Below are 24960 nucleotides of genomic sequence, written 5' to 3' on the forward strand. Positions count from 1 at the left end.
GCTTTGCGGTTGTGGGCGGCGCAGTTGCTGTACCAGGCGGTGATACAGCCCGACAGGATGCTCTCAATTGTGCATCTGTAAAAGTTTGTGAGGGTTTTAGGTGACAAGCCAAATTTCTTCAGCCTCCTGAGGTTGAAGATGCGCTGTTGCGCCTTCACCACACTGTCTGTGTAGTTGGACCGTTTCAGTTTGTCCGTGATGTGTACACCGAGGAACTTAAAACTTTTCACCTTCTCCACTGCTATCCCGTCGATGTGGATAGGGGGGTGCTCCCTCTGCTGTTTCCTGAAGTCCACGATCATCTTCTTTGTTTTGTTGATGTTGAGAGAGAGGTTGTTTTCCTGACACCACACTCCAAGGGCCCTCACCTTCTCCCTGCAGGCTGTCTCGTCATTGTTGGTAATCAAGCCCACTAATGTTGTGTCGTCTGCAAACTTGATGATTGAGTTGGAGGCGTCCATGGCCACGCAGTCATGGGTGAATGTGTCGGAGGAAACACTGTGCACCCGGCGACCTTAGCGTGCACTGCGCCCGGCCCGCCACAGGAGTTGCTAGTGCGCGATGAGACAAGGATATCACCTGTCTGCCATAATCGTTTTTAACATGATTTCTGAATGACTGCCTCGTTTCTGTACCCAACACATACAATTATCTGTAAGGTCCCTCAGTCGAGCAGTGAATTTCTAACACAGATTCAACCAGATTCAAAGACCAGGGAGGTTTTCCAATGTCGCACAAAGAGCACCTATTGGTAGATGGGTTAAAAATATACAAATACTGTACATTGAACATATCCCTTTGAGCACAGTGAAGTTATTAATTACACTTTGGATGGTGTATCAATACACCCAGTCACTACAAAGATACAGGCGTCCTTCCAAACTCAGTTGCCAGAGAGGAAGGAAACTGCTCAGGGATTTTACCAGGAGGCCAATGGTGACTTTAAACAGTTAGAGTTGAATGGCTGTGATAGGAGAAAACTGAGGATGGATCAACAACATTGTAGTTAGTCCACAATACTAACCTAATTGACAGAGTGAAAAGAAGGAAGCCTGTACAGAATAAAATATTCCAAAACATGCATTCTGTTTGCAATATTGCACAACTAGTAAAACTGAAAAAAATGTGGCAAAGAAATTGTCTTGGATATGTTTGGGGCAAACGCATCACTGAGTACCACTCTTCATATTTTCAAACATGGTGGTGGCTGCATCATGTTATGGGTAAGCTTGTCGTCGGCAAGCACTAGGGAGTTAAAAAAAATTTTTTTTTTTAAAGAAATAGAGCTAAGCACAGGCAAAATCCTAGAAGAAAACCTGGTTCAGTTTGTTTTCCAACAGACACTGGGAGAAGAATTCACCTTTCCGCAGGACAATAACCTTAAACACAATGCCAAAAATACACTGGTTGCTAACCAAGACGACAGTGAATGTTCCTGAGTGGCCTAGTTACAGTTTTGACTTAAAACGTCTTGAAAATCTATGGAAAGACTTGAAAATGGCTTTCTAGCAATGATCAACAACCAACTTGACAGAGCTTGAATAATTTTTTTAAAGAATAATGTGCAAATATTGTACAATCCAGGTGTGGAGTCGGGCCTCCCGGGTGGCGCAGTGGTCTAGGGCACTGCAGTGCTAGCTGTGCCACCAGAGACTCCGGGTTCGCGCCCAGGCTCTGTCGCAGCCGGCCGCGACCGGGAGGTCCGTGGGGCGACGCACAATTGGCCTAGCGTCGTCCGGGTTAGGGAGGGTTTGGCCGGTAGGGATATCCTTGTCTCATCGCGCACTAGCAACTCCTGTGGCGGGCCGGGCGCAGTGCACGCTAAGGTCGCCGGGTGCACAGTGTTTCCTCCGACACATTGGTGCGGGTGGCTTCCGGGTAGGATGTGCGCTGTGTTAAGAAGCAGTGCGGCTTGGTTGGGTTGTGTTTCGGAGGACGCATGGCTTTCGACCTTAGCAATGAGACAAGATAGTAACTACTAACAATTGGATACCACGAAATTGGGGAGAAAAGGGGGTAAAATTCAAAACAAAAAAAGTTGATTTACCCAGAAAGACTCACAGCTGTAATCGATGCAAAAGGTGATTCTAACATGTATTGTCCCCGAAGTGTGAATGCTTTTGCTAAAATTTCTAAAACATGTTTTCACTTTGTCATTGTGGGGTATTGTGTGTAGATGGGTGAAGGAAAAACATCTATGTAATCAATTTTGAATTCAGGCTGTAACCCCTCAAAACACCCCTCAAATGTGGAATAAGTCAAGGGCCATGAATACTTTCTGAAGGCACTGTATAAGGCATATACAGTATAAGCCTAAAAAGTCTGTTACATAGTGTTTGTACTGTGTAGGCAAGTGTTTACCAACTCCAGTCCTCAAATCCCCCAACAGTACACATTTTTGTTGTAGCCCCAGACAAGCACACCTCATTAAACTCAGAGGGCTTGATGATTAGTTGACCAGTTGAATCAGGTGTGCTTGTCCAGTGCTACAATAAAAATGTCTACTGTTGGTGGTACTTGAGGACTGGAGTTGGGAAACACTGGTGTAGGCTATATGATGTTCACACATGCCTAGTACATTACTTCCATTCAACTGCAGAATACAATTCCCTGGGCACTTTTAATGAGAAAATGAATACACTTTACCAAGTTAACAAACAGATTACCGACCATTTCGAATCCCACCATACCTTCTCCGCTATGCAATCTGGTTTCAAAGCTGGTCATGGGTGCACCTCAGCCGCGCTCGAGGTCCTAAATGATATCATAACCGCCATCGATAAGAGACATTACTGTGCTGCCGTATTCATCGACCTGGCCGAGGCTTTCGACTGTCAATCACCACATTCTTATTGGCAGACTCAACAGCCTTAATTTCTCAAATGATTGCCTCGCCTGGTTCACCAACTACTTCTCTGATAGAGTTCAGTGTGTCAAATCGGAGGGCCTGTTGTCTGGACCTCTGGCAGTCTCTATGGGGGTGCCACAGGGTTCAATTTTCGGGCCGACTCTCTTCTCTGTTTACATCAATGATGTCGCTCCTGCTGCTGGTGATTCTCTGATCCACCTCTACGCAGACGACACCATTCTGTATACTTCTGGCCCTTCTTTGGACACTGTGTTAACTAACATCCAGACAAGCTTCAATGCCATACAACTCTCCTTCCGAGGCCTCCAACTGCTCTTAAATGCAAGTAAAACTAAATGCATGCTCTTCAACCGATCACTGCCCGCACCTGCCCGTGTCTGGTTAGACTGTAAACTCTCCTTCCAGACTCACATTAAACATCTCCAATCCAAAATTAAATCTAGAATCGGCTTCCTATTTCGCAACAGAGCATCCTTCACTCATGCTGCCAAACATACAAAACTGACCATCCTACCGATCCTCGACTTCGGCGATGTCATTTATAAAATAGTCAATCACCAAATTGGATGTAGTCTATCACAGTGCCATCCGTTTTGTCACCAAAGCCCCATATACTACCCACCACTGCGACCTGTATGCTCTCGTTGGCTGGCCCTCGCTTCATACTCGTCGCCAAACCCACTGGCTCCAGGTCATCTACAAGTCTTTGCTAGGTAAAGCTAGGTGTGGGAGCAGGGTGTGGCCATCATCGCCATGGTTACAGCTGAAGAGGAGGGTGGCAGGGAGAAGAGTTTCCGCTACTGGCCACGGCTGGGCTCTCGCCACAACACGGTGACATTATCTCCTTATCTTATCTCAGCTCACTGGTCACCATAGCAGCACCCACTCGTAGCACGCGCTCCAGCAGGTATATCTCACTGGTCACCCCCAAAGCCAATTCCCCCTTTGGCCGCCTTACCTTCCAGTTCTCTGCTGCTAATGACTGGAACAAACTGCAAAATCACTGAAGCTGGAGACTCATATCTCCCTCACTAGCTTTAAGCACCAGCTATCAGAGCAGCTCACAGATCACTGCACCTGTACATAGCTCATCTGTAAACAGCCCATCCAACTACCTCATCCCCATACTGTATTTATTTATTTATCTTGCTCCTTTGCACCCCAGTATCTCTACTTGCACATTCATCTTCTGCACATCTACCATTCCAGTGTTTAATTGCTATATTGTAATTACTTCGCCACCATGGCCTATTTATTGCCTTAACTCCCTTATCTTACCTCATTTGCCGTCACTGTATATAGACTTTCTGTTTTCTTTTTTTCTACTGTATTATTGACTATGTTTTGTTTATTCCATGTGTAACTCTGTGTTGTTGTATGTGTCGAACTGCTATGCTTTATCTTGGCCAGGTCGCAGTTGCAAATGAGAACTCGTTCTCAACTGGCCTACCTGGTTAAATAAAGGGAAAATAAAAAAAGTATGCAGATTCTTTGTTGAGAGGTGTATGTGTGGTTTTCATATCGTGTATTTACAAATTGTTTATGTTTAATAAACACAAAATGGGACGTTTCATTCTAAGACTGTCATTGAGACTCTCTTTAGTATACATCACATCTGATCTCACCCTATTCTGCATACACACAGCAGCGCTTTATAACCAAATTCTAAAAATACCTACACATACTCACACACTAACAAACACCTACTGTACACGTCAAAATAGTTTAGTCAGGTTTGTCTGATGGTGACTTAGAACTTATCATAGCTGACTTATTTTTACCCATAACATCATATTTATGTCCACCATGATGGGTTTAACAACAACGAAGTCATTCTGTAACTACAGTATAGGACTCAAACATGGAGTGTTTACCCATCCCCACTATGTTGAAAGTTATTATCTGTGTATGTGTGTGTACACTACCTCAGGTACGTATGTCGGTGTAATCTGTATCACCCGTCTCTTCCAGGAGGAGGAGGGTCCAGAGGTGCTGCTGGTGAAGGAGGAGGGGTGTGAGGAGGGTCTGGGGAACCCTGAGGGGACCATGGTCATGGAGGACAACCAGACTACACCTCCTCCTGAACCCACAGAGGAACCAGCTGAGCAGCACAGGACCACACACAGTCTCACTGAGGTGAGTCCACTGAACTACTGTCTGAATGGTATTAGTTCAGGGCCCGTATCCACAAAGTGTCTCAGAGCTGATCATAGATCATAATGAAAAGAGACTATGTAGGTGGGGAGCTGATCCTTGATCAGCACTTCTACTCTGAGACTCTTTGTGGATACGGGCCCAGATCTTGATTAATTTTGTATGAAGTGTGGGCCCATGCCTTTGAATTATCAAACCATTAGTGTCAGGTAATCAATTCAACTAACACGTTTGCATAGTACTCATAGCAATCCCTCATTGCCCAATCAGAAGATGCTCCATAGCAGGGTGCTCATATCATATTTCTTGATCCAACATCCTCTCACTCTGTATCTCTTACAGTCAGTAGACATGGAGGATGGGAAGCCTGATCTGCTGCTGGTCAAAGAGGAGACGATAGAGGACGGACCAGAGAGCATTGATCTGCTGAGTGGACTAAAGATGGGGGAGCAAGGTAAGAGAGACATACATATAGCCTACATACAGTAATAGATCTTCAATGGGAATAGTGATGCACCTGGCTATTGTTTTAACAAATTATAATGTAAGAACTTGACCAGGTGATTGTCAAACAAAGAACTCAATATGTAGAGTTCTCTGCCTTGTTTGTAAAGTATTTGGAACCGCTTCCTGCAGGTGGTTGGTTGGAGGATAACAGAGGAGACTGGGCGGCCATCTTGGATTCTCAGACTGGTGCAGCCAAGGGCCCAGGGGACGACATCACAGAGCAGGCTGGGACCAGAAGCGACATAGCGGAGGTCAGTGGATGGGACAGTGTCCTCAACTCTGGGCTGGGGAACAACACTGTTAACCACAACCAGAAACAGACAGTCGAACACAAAACAACCGAACTTAATCTCCATGACAACAGACTGGCTGAGACCAGGGCGAGGTGTAGATTTGGTCTGCAGGGACGGGGAGGTGTCAGTTTGTGGTGGAAGAGAACAGACACAGACTCGGCTAGCGATGCTCCATCCTGCTCCTATAGTTGTGATTCAGAGAGACTGATGGCGCCTCAGGTTAACCCCCTGACAAGTGCTGCCTTCAGCCTGCCTTCAATAGGATCTAGCAACTGGAACATGGACCCTGCGACAACACAGACTCTCCCTGGCCTTCGTCCTCCTCACACTCTCCTAATGTTAAACCAGACAGACAATGCCAGTGCCTCAACACTAAAAGGCTACACAAGCCCATTGACAAATGACAGTAGTAGTAACACTATCAGCAGATCCGGTGGCACAGAGAAGTGCTTCCCGTGTTCATTCTGTGGGAAAGCCTTCAGTTTCCCCAAACAGGTGGAGATCCACCAGAGAATGCACACGGGGGAGAAACCATTCAGCTGCCACCTTTGCCAGGCTAGTTTCTCCCACTCCTCCAACCTGAATAGGCACCAGAGGGTCCACACAGGGGTGAAACCCTTCAGCTGTACCCAGTGTCACATGTGCTTCGCCCAGGCTGGTCACCTGAAGAGGCACCAGAGGGTCCACACAGGGGAGAAATCCTACAGCTGCCCCCAGTGTGAAAAGAAGTTCTCCCGCCTGAACCAGCTGAAGATGCACCTGAAGGTCCACATGGGATAGAGGCCTCCTACGCACTGCAGGAAGAGGTTCTCAGAGAAGAGCTACCTCAGGCTACACCAGCTGAAAAACCATTCCACTCTATAACAAAGAAAGTAACCACTCCACTCATAGCTTCTGACTTTTCGATCAAACTCTGCATTAAAGACAACAATTCATTTTAATTGTAGTCAGCAGGAAAGCTCCACAGATGCATTTGGAGTACCGAGAGTAACATATTTCAGTGTTGATGCAATATTCTACCCAGAAATATTCAAGACAATTCGTGACATATAAGGCATTTAAGCAATGCAAAAACGTTCCATTATAAATCTCAATCTGGTTCCAGGGGCATCATTTGAAAGCTTATTATATTTCCAACATGACTAGCTAAGTTCTAAAATGCGATCTTACAGTGTTAGGCTTTGACAAGTCACTTTAGACAAACAGATTGGCATTTTGGTGCGCGTAGAATGGAGTCATAAGTGCAGAATGGAGTCATACGTGCGTTCAGGTGCGTGTTCCATTTCAAATGTTCTTCACAATACGACAAACATGCTCATTCTGTTCAGGACAACCCAGGGTATGACACATGTCATCCTTGTCACTGTACATCAAACATGACGAACGTTGATACTGCAAATGACACGGGATTTCAAATGTGAAACGGGAAGTGCACATTTTTGTTGACAAGCTCCATTACTGCAGGAATGAAATAATACAGTTTGATTGTTTAAGAAATCTAAAAAGTCTCTCCTTTTGATTACAATAATTCCACGACACTTCTCACAAAAACGTCTGTAGCGTCCAAACGGTTTGGCCTACAAGCTAATATGACCACTCTGTGGAAAGATGAGGCTCTCCCGAACACGATGTTCTCCGTTTTGCTCTACGACCCCCATAAGTGTCACAAGACTTGTCAGAAGGTAACCGGTGCTGAATAAAACAATGAATGGAAGTATATGGAGGTAGTTTTGTGCCAAAAAAAGAAGAATACACTAAGATTGTATTTTATAACTTAGTTAGTCATGTTGGAAAAATAATACGATTTAAAATGATGCCCACCTGACCCAGATTGAGATTTATAACGGAAAATGTTTGCATTGCTTAAACAACGATAGTAATTGTGTTATGGTGGGAACACAGGGCTGTGTAATTTTAATTTACATTTTTTATAAATAGAAGTGTGCTTACTTCAGTTCCTCAACATCGAAGCTAGGGGAGCTCAAAAAGCACCTTATATTTAAAGGCTCTTTCCTTGAATCATAAAATATCATTATTATGTAGAAACTGCACGGTTTGGAGAGGTGTGTGTCCACTTGGAGTCACCAGTTAGTCCTCACTTAAACCCTTGTCATTTGTTGGTCTTATGTTGCACCTACCCCAATTTTTCCAATAGTATTATTATCATGTTACTGAATGTATCCAGAGTATTTTCAGATTTCGTTATCAACAAATGTGGCAAAGTCCAGTTAAATGCACATGAAATCAAGTGTCATGTTTGGATTCAGTCTTGTCAGGTGAACTGTTGTGTCCTCACCTTTTGGAGATCATGGGGAAATGATTAGACCAAAGTGTTCTCTTTGAACTGCAACCACGGTAATGCATATACTTTTTATATTTCTTCTGTTGGAAACATTTCAATATGGCCCTTTCCATATAGACAAATGTACACAAGTGGAAAGGGTTCATGAGAAAATGAATGCACTTTCTCAAGTGCATTCATAAACAAGTGTTAAATACACCATATGAAAACCACACATACACGTCTCAACAAAAAAAAACGTCATGAACTTGAGAAAGTGCATTCATTTTTATATATATATATATATATATATACACTGCTCAAAAAAATAAAGGGAACACTTAAACAACACAATGTAACTCCAAGTCAATCACACTTCTGTGAAATCAAACTGTCCACTTAGGAAGCAACACTGATTGACAATAAAGTTCACATGCTGTTGTGCAAATGGAATAGACAAAAGGTGGAAATTATAGGCAATTAGCAAGACACCCCCAAAAAAGGAGTGATTCTGCAGGTGGTGACCACAGACCACTTCTCAGTTCCTATGCTTCCTGGCTGATGTTTTGGTCACTTTTGAATGCTGGCGGTGCTCTCACTCTAGTGGTAGCATGAGACGGAGTCTACAACCCACACAAGTGGCTCAGGTAGTGCAGTTCATCCAGGATGGCACATCAATGCGAGCTGTGGCAAAAAGGTTTGCTGTGTCTGTCAGCGTAGTGTCCAGAGCATGGAGGCGCTACCAGGAGACAGGCCAGTACATCAGGAGACGTGGAGGAGGCCGTAGGAGGGCAACAACCCAGCAGCAGGACCGCTACCTCCACCTTTGTGCAAGGAGGTGCACTGCCAGAGCCCTGCAAAATGACCTCCAGCAGGCCACAAATGTGCATGTGTCTGCTCAAACGGTCAGAAACAGACTCCATGAGGGTGGTATGAGGACCCGACGTCCACAGGTGGGGGTTGTGCTTACAGCCCAACACCGTGCAGGACGTTTGGCATTTGCCAGAGAACACCAAGATTGGCAAATTCGCCACTGGCGCCCTGTGCTCTTCACAGATGAAAGCAGGTTCACACTGAGCACATGAGCACATGTGACAGACCTGACAGAGTCTGGAGACGCCGTGGAGAACGTTCTGCTGCCTGCAACATCCTCCAACATGACCGGTTTGGCGGTGGGTCAGTCATGGTGTGGGGTGGCATTTCTTTGTGGGGCCGTACAGCCCTCCATGTGCTCGCCAGTGGTAGCCTGACTGCCATTAGGTACCGAGATGAGATCCTCAGAGCCCTTGTGAGACCATATGCTGACACATGCACATTTGTGGCCTGCTGGAGGTCATTTTGCAGGGCTCTGGCAGTGCTACTCTTTGCACAAAGGCGGAGGTAGCGGTCCTGCTGCTGGGTTGTTGCCCTCCTACGGCCTCCTCCACGTCTCCTGATGTACTGGCCTGTCTCCTGGTAGCGCCTCCATGCTCTGGACACTACGCTGACAGACACAGCAAACCTTCTTGCCACAGCTCGCATTGATGTGCCATCCTGGATGAGCTGCACTACCTGAGCCACTTGTGTGGGTTGTAGACTCCGTCTCATGTTACCACTAGAGTGAGAGCACCGCCAGCATTCAAAAGTGACCAAAACATCAGCCAGGAAGCATAGGAACTGAGAAGTGGTCTGTGGTCACCACCTGCAGAATCACTCCTTTATTGGGGGTGTCTTGCTAATTGCCTATAATTTCCACCTTTTGTCTATTCCATTTGCACAACAGCATGTGCAATTTATTGTCAATCAGTGTTGCTTCCTAAGTGGACAGTTTGATTTCACAGAAGTGTGATTGACTTGGAGTTACATTGTGTTGTTTAAGTGTTCCCTTTATTTTTTTGAGCAGTGTATATATATATATATATATATATATTAGAGGTCGACCGATTTATGATTTTTCAACACCGATACCGATTATTGGAGGACAAAAAAAAGCCGATACCGATTAATTGGCTGATATTTTTTATTTATTTGTAATAATGACAATTATAACAATACTGAATGAACACTTATTTTAACTTAATATAATATATCAATAAAATCAATTTAGCCTCAAATAAATAATGAAACATGTTCAATTTGGTTTAAATAATGCAAAAACAAAGTATTGGAGAAGAAAGTAAAAGTGCAATATGTGCCATGTAAGAAAGCTAACGTTTAAGTTCCTTGCTCAGAACATGAGAACATATGAAAGCTGGTGCTTCCTTTTAACATGAGTCTTCAATATTCCCAGGTAAGAAGTTTTAGGTTGTAGTTGTTATAGGAATTATAGGACAATTTCTCTCTATACGATTTGTATTTCATATACCTTTGACTATTGGATGTTCTTATAGGCACTTTAGTATTGCCAGTGTAACAGTATAGCTTCCGTCCCTCTCCTCGCCGCTACCTGGGCTCGAACCAGGAACACATCGACAACAGCCACCCTCGAAGCAGCGTTACCCATGCAGAGCAAGGGGAACAACTACTCCAAGTCTCAGAGCGAGTGACGTTTGAAACGCTATTAGCGCGCACCCCGCTAACTAGCTAGCCATTTCACATAAGTTACACCAGCCTAATCTTGGGAGTTGATAGGCTTGAAGTCATAAATAGCGCAATGCTTTAAGCATTGCGAAGAGCTGCTGGAACAACGCACGAAAGTGCTGTTTGAATGAATGCTTACGAGCCTGCTGGTGCCCACCATCGCTCAGTCAGACTGCTCTATCAAATCATAGACTTAATTATAACATAATAACACACAGAAATATGAGCCTTAGGTCATTAATATGGTCGAATCCGGAAACTATCATCTCGAAAACAAAATGTTTATTCTTTCAGTGAAATACGGAACCGTTCCGTATTTTATCTAACGGGTGGCATCCATAAGTCTAAATATTCCTGTTACATTGCACAACCTTCAATGTTATGTCATAATTACGTGAAATTCTGGCAAATTAGTTTGCAATGAGCCAGGCGGCCCAAACTTGCATATACCCTGACTCTGCGTGCAATGAACGCAAGAGAAGTGACACAATTTCACCTGGTTAATATTGCCTGCCAACCTGGATTTCTTTTAGCTAAATATGCAGGTTTAAAAATATATACTTCTGTGTATTGATTTTAAGAAAGGCATTGATGTTTATGGTTAGGTACACGTTGGAGCAACGACAGTCCTTTTTCGCGAATGCGCACCGCATCGATTATATGCAACGTAGGACACGCTAGATAAACTAGTAATATCATCAACCATGTGTAGTTATAACTAGTGATTTTTGATTGTTTTTTATAAGATAAGTTTAATGCTAGCTAGCAACTTACCTTGGCTTCTTACTGCATTCACGTAACAGGCAGGCTCCTCGTGAGGCAGGTGGTTAGAGCGTTGGACTAGTTAACCGTAAGGTTGCAAGATTGAATCCCTGAGCTGACAAGGTAAAAATTTGTCATTCTGCCCCTGAACAAGGCAGTAAACCCACCGTTCCTAGGCCGTCATTGAAAATAAGAATGTGTTCTTAACTGAATTGCCCAGTTAAATAAAGGTGTCAATTTTTTTTTTACGATTTCCGATTGTTATGAAAACTTGAAATCAGCCCTAATTAATCGGCCATTCCGATTAATTGGTCGACCTCTAATATATGTGTGTGTGTGTGTGTGTGTGTGTGTGTGTGTGTGTGTGTGTACAGTGCATTCTGAAAGTATTCAGACCCTTTGACTTTTTCCACATTTTGTTATGTTACAGCCTTATTCTAAAATGGATTCAATTGTTTTTACACATCAATCTACACATAATACCCCATAATGTCAAAGCAAAAATAGTTTTTTAGACATTTTTGTAAATGTATTACAAATACAAAACTGAAATATCACATTTACATACGTATTCAGATCCTTTACTCTGTACTTTGTTGAAGCACCTTGGGCAGCGATTACAGCATCGAGTCATCTTGGGTATGACGCTACTAGGTTGGCAGACTTGTATTTGGGGAGTTCCTCCCATTCTTCTCTGCGGATCCTCTCAAGCTCTGTCAGGTTGGATGGGGAGCATTGCTGCACAGCTATTTTCAGGTCTCTCCAGAGATGTTCGATCGGGTTCAAGTCCGGGCTCTGGCTGGGCCACTCAAGGATATTCAGAGACTTGTCCCAAAGCCACTCCTGCATTGTCTTGGCTGTGTGCTTAGGGTTTCTCAACGATGAGACAGCCTATAGGGAGGATGTCAGAGACCTGGTCATGTGGTGCCAGGACAACAACCTCTCCCTCAACGTGATCAAGACAAAGGAGATGATTGTGGACTACAGGAAAAGGAGGGCCGAGCATGCCCCCATTCTCATCGACAGGGCTGTAGTGGAGCAGGTTGAGAGCTTCAAGTTCCTCGGTGTCCACATCACCAACAAACTATCATGGTCCAAACACACTAAGACAGTCGTGAAGAGGGCACGACAAAGCCTATTCCCCCTCAGGAGACTGAAAAGATTTGTCATGGGTCCTCAGATCCTCAAAAGGTTCTACAGCTGCACCATCAACAGCATCCTGACTGGTTGCATCACTGCCTGGTATGGTAACTATTTGGCCTCTGACCGCAAGGCACTACAGAGGGTAGTGCGTACAGCCCAGTACATCACTGGGGCCAAGTTTCCTGCCATCCAGGACCTCTATACCAGGCGGTGTCAGAGGAAGGCCCTAAAAATTGTCAAAGACTCCAGCCACCCTAGTCATAGACAGTTCTCTCTGCTACCGCACGGCAAGCGGTACCGGAGCACCAAGTCGAGGTCAAAAGGCTTCTTAACAGCCTCTACCCCCAAGCCATAAGACTCGTGAACGGCCAATCAAAGGGCTACCCAGACCCTTCTTTTATGTTGCTGCTACTCTCTGTTTATTATCTATGCGTAGTCACTCTAACTCTTCCTACATGTACACTAGCGTTCAAAAGTTTGGGGTCACTTAGAAATGTCCTTGTTTTTGAAAGAAAAGCAAATTTTTTGTCCATGAAAATAACATCAAATTGATCATAAATACAGTGTAGACATTGTTAATGTTGTAAATGACTATTGTAGCTGGAAACAGCTGATTTTTATGGAATATCTACATAGGCGTACAGAGGCCCATTATCAGCAACCATCACTCCTGTGTTCCAGTGGCATGTTGTGTTAGCTAATCCAAGTTGATAATTTTAAAAGGCTAATTTGATCAAATTTGATTTGATTTGTTGTCCTGTTGGAAGGTGAACCTTCACCCCAGTCTGAGGTCCTGTGCGCTCTAGAGCAGTTTTTCATCAAGGATCTCTCTGTACTTTGCTCCGTTCATCTTTCCCTTGATCCTGACTAGTCTCCCAGTCCCTGCCGCTGAAAAACATCCCCACAGCATGATGCTACCACCACCATGGTGCCAGGTTTCCTCCAGACATGATGCTTGGCGTTCAGCCCAAAGAGTTCAATCTTGGTTTCATCAGACTAGAGAATCTTGTTTCTCATCGTCTGAGACCTTTATGTGCCTTTTGGCAAACTCCTAACAGGCTGTCTAGTGCCTTTTACTGAGGAGTGGCTTCCGTCTGGCCACTCTACCATAAAGGCCTGATTGGTGGAGTGCTGCAGAGATGGTTGTCCTTCTGGAAGGTTCTCCCATCTCCACAGAGGAACTCTGGAGCTCTGTCAGAGTGACCATCAGGTTCTTAGTCACCTCCCTGACCAAGGCCCTTCTCCCCCGATTGCTCAGTTTGTCCGGGTGGCCAGGTCTAGGAAGAGTCTTGGTGGTTCCAAACTAATTCCATTAAAAAAATTATGGAGGCCACTGTGTTTTTGGGGACCTTCTGTGCCTCGACACAATCCTGTCCCTGAGCTCTACGGACAATTCCTTCGACCTCATGACTTGGTTTTTGCTCTGCCATACACTATCAACTGTGGGACCTTATACTGTATAGAAAGGTGTGTGCCTTTCAAAATCATGTCCAATCAATTGAATTTATCACGAGTGGACTCCAATCATGTTGTAGAAACATCTCAAGGATGATCCTTGGAAATAGGATGCACCTGACCTCAACTTTGAGTCTCATAGCAAAATGTCTGAAACCTGTTGTCATTATGGGGTATTGTGTGTAGATTGATGAGGATAAAAAAATATTTAATACATTTTAGAATAAAGCTGTAACGTAACAATGTGGAAAAAGTGAAGGGGTCTGAATACTTTCTGAATGCACTGTATGGATAGTACCAGTCAAAAGTTTGGACACACCTACTCATACAAGGGTTTTTCTTTATTTTTACTATTTTCTACATTGTAGAATAATAGTGATGACATCAAAACTATGAATTAACACATACAGTTGAAGTCGGAAGTTTACATACACCGTAGTCAAATACATTTAAACTCAGTTTTTCACAATTCCTGACATTTAATCCTTGTAAAAATTCCCTGTCTTAGGGCAGTTAGGATCACCGCTTTATTTTAATAATGTTTAATGTCAGAATAATAGTAGAGAGAATGATTCATTTCAGCTTTCATCACATTCCCAGTGGGCCAGAAGTTTACATACACTCAATTTGTATTTGGTAGCATTGCCTTTAAATTGTTTAATTTGGGTCAAACGTTTTGGGTAGCATCCCACAATAAGTTGGGTGAATTTTGGCACATTCCTCCTGACAGAGCTGGTGTAACTAAGTCAGGTTTGTAGGCCTCCTTGCTCGCACATGCTTTTTCAGTTCTGCCCACAAATTTTATATGGGATTGAGGTCAGGGCTTTGTGATGGCCACTCCAATACCTTGACTTTGTTGTCCTTAAGCCATTTTGCCACAACTTTGGAAGTATGCTTGGGGGTCATTGTCCATTTGGAAGACCCATTTGCGACCAAGCTTTAACTTCCTGACTGATGTCTTGAATGTTGCTTCAATATATCCACATAATTGTCCTGCCTCATGATGCCATCTATTTTGTGAAGTGCACCAGTCCCTCCTGCAGCAAAGCACACCCACAACATGATTCTGCCACCCCCGTGATTCACGTTTGGGATGGTGTTCTTCGGCTTTCAAGCCTCCCCCTTTTTCCTCCAAACATAACGATGGTCATTATGGCCAAACAGTTCTATTTTTGTTTCATCAGACCAGAGGACATTTCTCCAAAAAGTACGATCTTTGTCCCCATGTGCAGTTGCAAACCATAGTCTGGCTTTTTTTATGGCTGTTTTTGAGCAGTGCCTTCTTCCTTGCTGAGTGGCCTTTCAGGTAATGTCGATTTATAGGACTCGTTTTACTGTGGATATAGATACTTTTGTAACTGTTTCCTCCAGCATCTTCACGTGGTCCTTTGCTGTTGTTCTGGGATTGATTTGCACTTTTCGCACCAAAGTATGTTCATCTCTAGGAGACAGAACGAGTCTCCTTCCTGAGCGGTATGATGGCTGCGTGATCCCATGGTTTTTCTACTTGCGTACTATTGTTTGTACAGATGAACGCGGTACCTTCAGGAATTTGGAAATTGCTCCCAAGGATGAACCAGACTTGTGGAAGTCTACAATTATTTTTCTGAGGTCTTGGCTGATTTTCCTATGATTTCAAGCAAAGAGGCACTGAGTTTGAAGGTAGGCCTTGAAATACATCCACAGGTACACCTCCAATTGACTCAAATGATGTCAATTTGCCTATCAGAAGCTTCTAAAGCCATGACATACATTTCTGGAATTTTCCAAGCTGTTTAAAGGCACAGTCAACTTGGTGTATGTAAACTTCTGACCCACTGGAATTGTGATACAGTGAATTAATCTGTCTGTAAACAATTGTTGGAAAAATGACTTGTGTCATTCACAAAGTAGATGTCCGAACCGACTTGCCAAAACTATAGTTTGTTAACAAGACATTTGTGGAGTGGTGAAAAACGAGTTTTCATGACTCCAACCTAAATGTATGTAAACTTCCGACTTGAACTGTATGGAATCATGTAGTAACCCAAAAATATTTTTTATTTTAGATTGTTCAAAGTAGCCACGCTTTGCCTTGATGACAGCTTTGCACACTCTTGGCATTCTCTCAATCAGCTTCACCTAGAATGCTTTCCCAACAGTCTTGAAGGAGTTCCCACATATGCTGAGCACTTGTTGGCTGCTATTCCTTCACTCTGCGGTCCAACTCATCCCTAACCATCTCAATTCGGTTGAGGTCAAATAGCCCTTACACCGCCTGGAGGTATGTTGGGTCATTGTCCTGTTCAAAAACAAATGATAATCCCACTAAGAGCAAACCAGATGGGATGGCGTATCTCTGCAGAATGCTGGTTGTGTGCCTTGAATTCTAAATAAATCATTGACAGTGTCACCAGTGTTACGGATACAGGTATCCTGTGTGTATCCTGTGTGTGTATTTCTTTTCTCTCCTTCTCCCCTCACAGGTGGCAATCATCATTCCCCAATCAGTCACCAATCAGTCGCTAATCAGAAGACACACCTCCTCCTGTTTCCATTACCCAATCACAACCCCTTTCCCTTGGTTTAAAAACCCATTCAGTTGTTTTCTCTTGAGCTCAATCTCTCTGTCAGGCAATCTCTCTGTAGATCTCTTGTGTTTTGCAACTACATGTCACTGTCCGTTACCCTGTGAGTATTGTTTTGTTATGGTGTTTGACTGTTTGTTTAATGGTGGGAAAAGGGGGTACCAAGACAAGTTGCCCATGGGCATACACTACCTGTAGGTAAACTTTGTTAAATACACTAGTTAGAACTGGGTGGACCACCCACTGTATTTTTGGTTAGTTAGCTGTTGTTGAAGTAGGCTAGTCTAGCTTAGGGGTGTTCTTGGATATTTGTTTCTTTCCTTGGGTCCAGCTCAGCCCCTTTTCCTGTCCCCCCTTTACCATGTGTTTACAAATAAACCCTGAGTGTTTGACGGTAATTTAGTTGTCTGTGGTTATTTTGTTCTCACTGTTACTTTTTCACTACTATAATTTGCATGAGTTATGTTACGGGTCTCGATACCATCCCCCTAGACTGCCGGGCCAAAGGGATTCGTAACATAAGTGGGGGCTCGTCCGGGATTTGTCTTTACTGACACCCATGCCGCTCGTGCAGGTTGTTATAGTGGTCTAGTTCAGTGTTGAGATTTATAGCTGATGTAGCATTTGTGTTTGCTATTGGTTGGCTCTTGTGTTTTGGTAGTAGTTCAAGATGGCTACTTTTGATTTGAAATCCTTTTTGGATAACCCTTCGTGGGAGGTTTTTGACAAATGTCGTAGAGTTGATTTAATGACCTTGGCTGACCATTATTCTGTATCGATTCCGCAGAGTTTAGTTAAGGCGGAGGTTAAACAGCTGGTGTTAAATGTTGTTGGAACAGCAGGTGCTTGTATTACCGCTGCGTGAGTCTACTACCCCTGTAGGGGATGTTGCTGCTCTTGTAACCCTGTTGGTGTCTGAGAATGAGGGCGAGGCTGAAGCTCCAGCTACATTGCCCCGTTTTGATCCACTCTCCCCACTGTCAACCGGTGATGCCAGGAGGGATGTCCGTTCAATACAGTTCCAACTGGAGGCGGAGGAGAGAGCCCAAATTAGGCGAGAGAATCTCCAGTTGGAGATTTGTAAAATTGAGGCAGAAAGAGAACAGCGGCAGTTAGATTTGGAGAGGTGTAAAATTGAGGCAGATGGAGTTAAAAACGCGCCAGATGGAACTGGAGGCAGAGACAGCGAGGCTAGCCTTCGTTCCTGCTGTGACTGTTAGTGAGACGTCCTCACTAGCTGTAGCTTCCAACACTTTTGACATTAGTAGGCAGATTGCCTTAGTACCTTTGTTCAGAGAGTCAGAGGTTGACTCCTATTTTTGTGTTTTTGAACGTATAGCCGTAGCATTGAAATGGCCTGAAGAGGTATGGTGCCTATTACTTCAGTGTAAATTAACTGGTAAAGCCCAAGAGGTTTTGTCAGCGCTACCTCTTGAAGACAGTTTGAATTATGAAGTGGTCAAAGCTACTGTTCTTCGCGCCTATGAGCTTGTGCCCTAGGCATACCAACAGAGATTCAGGTCTCATAGAAAGTCTTCTAGTAAGACTTATGTGGAATTTGCTAGAGACAAGGGAAATCTGTTTGATAAATGGCATGCTGCTAGCAAGGTAACTGATTTCAACTCTCTCCGGGAGTTAATCTTGTTGGAAGAGTTTAAAAATTGCTTACCCGAATGGATTGTAGTTTACCTAAACGAACAGAAAGTGTCCTCCCTGTCAGAGGTTTGTGTTGACGCACGAGAGCGTGTTTTCGGCTCATACTGAGAGTAGAGCCACTGAGTTGCCTACTTTTAGCCCTAGTCGGCCAGCAGTATATCCAGCACGCCAGAAAAATGAGCGTCCCTGTTTCTATTGTCATAAGGTGGGACATATGATTAATGATTGCTTCCTGCTAAAACAAGGGATTCCTCTTCGTGCCAAGCCGCCAACAGGTGTTGGTCTAATTCGTACGGTTGTGAGGTCTGAAATGAAATGGGTGCCTCAGGGTAAATGTAGTTTGAAAGTCTCAGTCCCCGACCGCAGTTATGAACCGTTCATTTTCGAGGGGTTTGTGTCCCTAGCGAATGACGAAGCGTCTCAGCGTCCGGTTAAAATCCTTAGAGATACTGGTGCGGCGCAGTCGCATCCCCACACCATCACCTCTTCATCCATTCTTCACGGTGGGAACCACACATGCAGAGAATATCCGTTCACCTACTCTGCATCTCCAAAAGACATTGCGGTTGGAACCAAAAATCCCAAATTTAGACTCATCAGACCAAAGGACAGATTTCCACCGGTCTACTGTCCATTGCGCTTGTTTCTTGACCCAAGCAAGCCTTGTCTTCTTATTGGTGTCCTTTAGTAGTGGTTTCTTTGCAGCAGTTCAACCATGGAGGCCTGATTCACGCAGTTTCCTCTGAACAGTTGATGTTGAGATCTGTCTGTTACTTGAACTCTGTGAAGCATTTTTTTGGGCTGCAATTTCTGAGGCTGGTAACTCTAATGAACTTATCCTCTGCAGCAGAGGTAACTCTGCATCTTCCTTTGCTGTAGAGGTCCTCATGAGAGCTAGTTTCATCATAGCGCTTCATGGTTTTTGTGACTGCACTTGAAGAAACGTACAAAGTTCTTGACAGTTTGCGTATTGACTGACCTTCATGTCTTAAAGTAATGATGGACTGTCGTTTCTCTTTGCTTATTTGACCTGTTCTTGCCATAATATGGACTTGGTCATTTACCAAATACGGCTATCTTCTGTATATCACCCCTACCTTGTCACAACACAACTGATTGGCTCAAATCCATTAAGAAGGAAAGAAATTCCACAAATGAACTTTTAACAAGGCACACCTGTTTATTGAAATGCTTCCAGGTGACTACCTCATGAAGCTGGTTGAGAGAATGCCAAGAGTGTGCAAAGCTGTCATCAAGGCAAAGGGTGGTTACTTTGAAGAATCTCAAATATAAAATATATTTTGATTTGTTTAACACATTTTGGTTACTACATGATTCCATATGTGTTATTTTATAGTTTTGATGTCTTTGCTATTATTCTACAATGTAGAAAATAGTAAAAATAAAGAAAAACCCTGGAATGGGGTGTGTGGTATGTATGTATATGTATGTATGTATATGTATGTATATGTGTGTGTGTATATGTATATGTATGTGTGTATATGTATGTGTGTATATGTATATGTATATGTATGTATATGTGTATGTATGTATATATATACATATATATGTATATATATATATATATGTGTGTATATATATGCGATTGGAAATCATGCGGACAATTACATTTATGGAAGCTAGAATCCATCTGCAATATTAAAGCTGATCTACCCCCTCAAATTTGTTTTTATAAGTAAATAAAACAAGTTGACCGGGGAAGCTCTAGCAGGGCAGAAATTTGACTAACTTGCTTGTTGTAAAGGTGGCATACTACGATGGTGCCATGTTGAAAGTCACAGCTCTTCGGTAAAGACATTCTACTGCCAATGTTTGTCTATTGAGATTGCATGGCTGTGTGCTTGATTTTATACACTTGCAACGAGTGTGGTTGAAATAGCCAAATCCACTCATTTGAAGGGGTGTCCACATACTTTTGACCATGTAGTGTAGTTGAAGGCTTTTTCTTTGAGTAACAAAAATGCATTGAAACTACTTAGGAACTGTGCAGTTTGGAGAGGTGTGTGGCCACTTGGAGAGACACCAGTTAGACCTCTCACTCAAACCCTTGTAATAGTTTTTTCTTATCTTGCACCTACTCCAAAGTTCCAATTAATATTCGTATTATGTTACTGAATGTATCCAGAGTATTTTCAGATTTCGTTATTGACAAATGCTGTGCAAAGTACAGTAAATGTAAAATGCACATAAAATCAAGTGTCATGTTTGGATTCAATCTTGTGTCAGGTGAACTGTTATGTCCTTACGTTTGGTCTTATAATTTCCATATAATCTCCAAAGTGTTCTCTTTCAATTGCTACCATGCTAAATCATATGCTTTGTATAGTTCTTCTGTTAGAAACATTTCAATTTGGCCCAATTTCAACAAATGTAAGGGGTTATCAAGTGTGGGACCATGCCTTTGAATAATCAAACCATTAAAGACTGTCAAGTAATTATTATACCTTTATTTCAACAAGGAACACAGACTGAGACCAAGGTCTCTTTTACAGCTGGGCCCTGCATATACATGTTTACACATACAGTTTATGTACAATGATTAAAAAACTAAACAAGACAAACAAAACGATCACAAAAAAAATACAGCAATATATTTCATTTACACACAGGTTATTCTACTAACAGCACAAGAACTTGCATTACCCGAAACAGTTACAAGCAATACAAAAATAAAAATCCTCCAATAAATATTTCAAATGAGCAAGGGGGACAAGAGTCTCAAGTTTAAGTTTAGTCTGCAGGCTATTCCATAGGCAAGGAGCGTAACAGGAAAAGGCAGCCATGCCCAACTCTGTGTAAATCGCATGGGCCTCAAGTGTAATCCATGCTTGAGACCTGGTTTTAGGAATTCTAATTCTAATATTGATGAGTGAAGATAAATAAGGTAGCTTATTCAAAGTGCTTTATAGACAAACACGAGAGCATGTTGTTCTCGTCTCACCCATAAAAGTAGCTTGCACAATTTGTCTTCTATTTGTAGAGGACAAGCATGTCCTGTCTCTATAGAGGAAGCCTAGCTTGATTTTTAGCCGTTTACAAAGTTCGTCAATATGCATTTTAAAAGACAATTTATCATCCAACCATATCCCTAAGTATTTATATGCAGAGACCTGATTAATTCGAGAACCATCTAAGCTCGTAAGTAAGTGTATTTTCAACCAACTTTTTGAACCTATTAAAAATCATAAAATGTGTTTTCTTTGCATTTAAAACAAGTTTCAGCTGTATAGATTTTAAGATATTACAAGGGTCATCTGTCTCCAATAGTGATAATGCTTGGTCAGCCGTTGAAGCGATAGAGTACATGACAGTGTCATCAGCATATACATGAATTTGACACTATCTCATCACCGATATTGTTTATGTAGAGAGTGAACAGTAATGGACTAAGTATAGAACCTTGTGGGACCCCTTTAACCAACTCCAATGGCTCTGACTCGATGCCGTTGACTTTAACAGCCTGACTTCTATCCTTTAGATAGTCATGAAACCAACGACAGGCATCCAGTCCCAGTCCTATTGACGACAGCTTACCCAAAAGTATCGCATCGTCTACAGTGTCAAAAGCTTTAGATAAATCTATGAACAAGGCAACACACTACTTTATATTATCTAGGGCATTAGTAATATAATTTACAACACGTACAGTGGCCGTAATAGTACTGTGTTTAGGTCTAAAGTCAGATTGATTACTAGAAAGAGTATTGTTAAAAAATATTGTAGTTGCCTATTTACCAGTGACTCTAGAATTTTTGCCAAACAGGAGAGCTTAGAGATGGGCCGATAATTATCCAATTCACTACCCATCACCTCCCTTGAGGAGTGGTAAAACAAAAGCTGTTTTCCAAGATTTAGGAATCTTTCCTATGACAAATGTTTGATTAAAAATATGCGTCACTACACCAGCAATAATAGATGCCGCACACTTGAGTAAATATGGATCCAGATTGTCAGCGCCTAATGATTTCTTAGAATCTATAGCAGATAGTGCAGATAAGACCTCATCTAATCAAAGTAAACTAACATCTCTGCATAGTATCAAATCAGCAAACATGTTTGCATAGTACTCATAGCCTTCCTTCATTGTCCAATCAGAAGATGCTCTATAGCAGGGTGCTCATATCAGATGTCTTGATCCAACATCCTCTCACTCTGTATCTCTTACAGTCAGTAGACATGGAGGATGGGAAGCCTGATCTGCTGCTGGTAAAAGCAAAGACAATGGAAGACGGACCAGAGAGCATTGATCTGCAGAGTGGACAAAAAATGGGGGAGCAAAGTAAGGGAGAAATGCATATAGCCCATTGTCTTCCGACAGGTAGCATCGCTTCTATGCAAGGCCCATCCCTCATCAGTGCTGGAGGAATGGTCTCACTATCTGACGTAAAACAATGCATATAGTCTCCATACAGTAATGCACCTGGCAATTGTTTTGTTTTTCTTAATTCATAAAATGAAATCAGTACAACTTATGTTTGCATACAAACGCAGACATAATAAATGAACTTGACCAGGTTATTGACTTAAAAAAAAAAAAATCTACTTTCTAACCTCTTCCTGCAGGTGGTTGGCTGGAGGATAACAGAGGAGACTGGGCGGCCATCTTGGATTCCCAGACATGTGCAGCCAATGGCCAAGCGGAGGTCATTGGATGGGACAGTGTCCTCATCTCTGGGCTAGGGAACAACACTGTTAACCATAATCAGAAACAGACAGCCGAAAGCAGGGCGAGGTGTAGATTTGGTCTGCAGGGTCGGGGAGGTGTCCGTATGTGGCTGGAGAGAACAGACAAAGACTCGGCTAGCGATGCTCCGTCCTCCTCCTATAGTTGTGATTCAGAGAGACTGATGGCACCTCAGGTTAACCACCTAACAGGTGCTGCCTTCAGCCTGCCTTCTATAGGATCTATCAACTGGAACATGGACCCTGCGACAACACAGACACTCCCTGGCCTTCGTCCTCCTCACACTCTCCTAATGTTAAACCAGACCTCGGACAATGCCAGTGCCTCAACACTAAATGGCTACACAAGCCCGATGACCAATGACAGTAGTAGTAATGCTATCAGTAGATACGGTGGCAAAGAGAAGCACTTCCCGTGTTCATTCTGTGGGAAAGCCTTCAGTTTCCCCAAACAGGTGGAGATCCACAAGAGGATACACACAGGAGAGAAACCATTCAGCTGCCACCTTTGCCAGGCCAGTTTTTCACACTCATCCAGCCTGAAGAGGCACCAGAGGATGCACACAGGGGAGAAACCATTCAGCTGCCACCTGTGCCGGGCCAGTTTTTCCCACTCATTCAACCTGAAGAGGCACCAAAAGGTCCACACAGGGGAGAAACCATACAGCTGTACCCAGTGTGAGAAGAGGTTCTCCCGCCAGCAGCGGCTGAAGATGCACCTGAAGGTCCACACAGGAGAGAGTGCGTTTGCCTGTACGCAGTGCGGGAAGAGGTTCTCAGAGAGGAGCTGCCTCAGGATACACCAGCAGAAAATGCACATGGCCCATGTATAGAGTATAGTGACATCATAATCTAACTGAGCAGCAGCAGTTAGGGAGAGCTCCTCGTAAAATTGTATTATTTTTGTTAAATGATTTTGTGTTTGGTTGTTTCAATGCAGTGCTGTGTTCTCCACCTCTGGAGATGTTAGTAAATGTTTTTCCTTTGAGAAGATTGTTTGATTTTGAGAGAGATTTTTGAGAGAATGATCAACCTGGCTCTAAAGACTAGCTAGTCTACTAAGTCATCTTGATCATCTGGCAAGAGGCAACAAGGGCAGGATTGAGGGCCTAGGGCATCAGGACAAGAGAAGGAGGAGAAATAGAGGATAAAACAAACAGAAAAAAGGAATTGATTTGGAGGATTTCTAAAGGAAAGACGGTACAAGACATTGGAAAGTCAACCAACAAACAAAAACACACAGGAGAGGTAGGATTGTTCTGGACAATGTAATTGGTGTGTACAGTGTTAATTACACTAAATAGTGCATTATTTAAAACTGTTACATGCATCAGTGGATGCTGGTGAGAGGAGCTATAGGAGGACCGACTCATTGTAATGGCTGGAATGGAATATATGGAACGGTATCAAACATATGGAAACCATGTTTGACACCATTCCTTTATTCCACTCCAGCCATTACAATGAGTTGGTCCTCCTATAGCTCCTCCCGCCAGCCTCCACTGACATGCATAAATATTAAAATTCTAAAAATAACAATGTCAACAGTAGCAGGAGCTTGGCATATTCCATTTGATCTACCAGCAGAGAAAAACTCTGAACATTATAAACAGTATCACAAACTAAAACTGCTGAGGGAAAATCCAGAGACATTGTTGGCTGATTACACCCTAATTGGAGACTCTGTTCACAACGCTGACATCAGCTAAACGCTCGCCCACATGACGCCGTACACGCCATCTGCCCGGTACAGTTGAAACCAGAATTTATCCATGAAGAGCACACTTCTCCTGGGTGCCAGTGGCCAAGTTGGTTAAGAGGCCGAACTGCAGTCAGGTCAAGACCCTGGTGAGGATGAAGAGCATGCAGATGAGCTTCGCTGAGACGTTTTCTGACAATTTGTGCAGAAATTCTTCGGTTGTGCAAACCCACAGTTTAATCAGCTGTCCAGGTGGCTGGTCTCAGACCATCCCGCAGGTGAAGAAGCCGGATGTGGAGGTCCTGGGCTCG

General features: G+C 43.3%; 2 protein-coding genes across 3 annotated transcripts in view; both read left to right on the forward strand.

Moving 5' to 3' along the window:
• Positions 1-24320, forward strand: part of LOC120034800 (zinc finger protein 716-like) — a 160295-nt gene extending 135975 nt beyond the window's left edge. The window contains exons 5-8 of one of the 2 annotated variants that reach the window (XM_038981423.1): positions 5366-5477; positions 5660-5781; positions 22435-22546; positions 22831-24320. In XM_038981423.1, coding sequence (XP_038837351.1) covers positions 5366-5477; positions 5660-5781; positions 22435-22546; positions 22831-23783 — 1299 coding nt within the window. In that variant the 3' untranslated portion in view covers positions 23784-24320. The remainder of the gene's footprint in view (positions 1-5365; positions 5478-5659; positions 5782-22434; positions 22547-22830) is intronic. The other variant, XM_038981424.1, reaches the window with a different exon arrangement.
• On the forward strand, positions 5928-6924 carry LOC120034886 (zinc finger protein 239-like). The gene has a single exon (XM_038981540.1). The coding sequence runs from the start codon at positions 6031-6033 to the stop codon at positions 6601-6603; it is 573 nt and encodes a 190-aa protein (XP_038837468.1). The 5' UTR covers positions 5928-6030; the 3' UTR covers positions 6604-6924.
• Positions 24321-24960: the final 640 nt, after the last annotated feature.

Source organism: Salvelinus namaycush, chromosome 42, assembly GCF_016432855.1.
Source record: "Salvelinus namaycush isolate Seneca chromosome 42, SaNama_1.0, whole genome shotgun sequence".
NCBI classification, from domain to species: Eukaryota; Metazoa; Chordata; class Actinopteri; order Salmoniformes; family Salmonidae; genus Salvelinus; species Salvelinus namaycush.

Bases quoted from the DNA above. Each gene is read 5' to 3' on its own strand.
- LOC120034886 (XM_038981540.1), top strand. From the start codon at position 6,031: ATGGCGCCTCAGGTTAACCCCCTGACAAGTGCTGCCTTCAGCCTGCCT.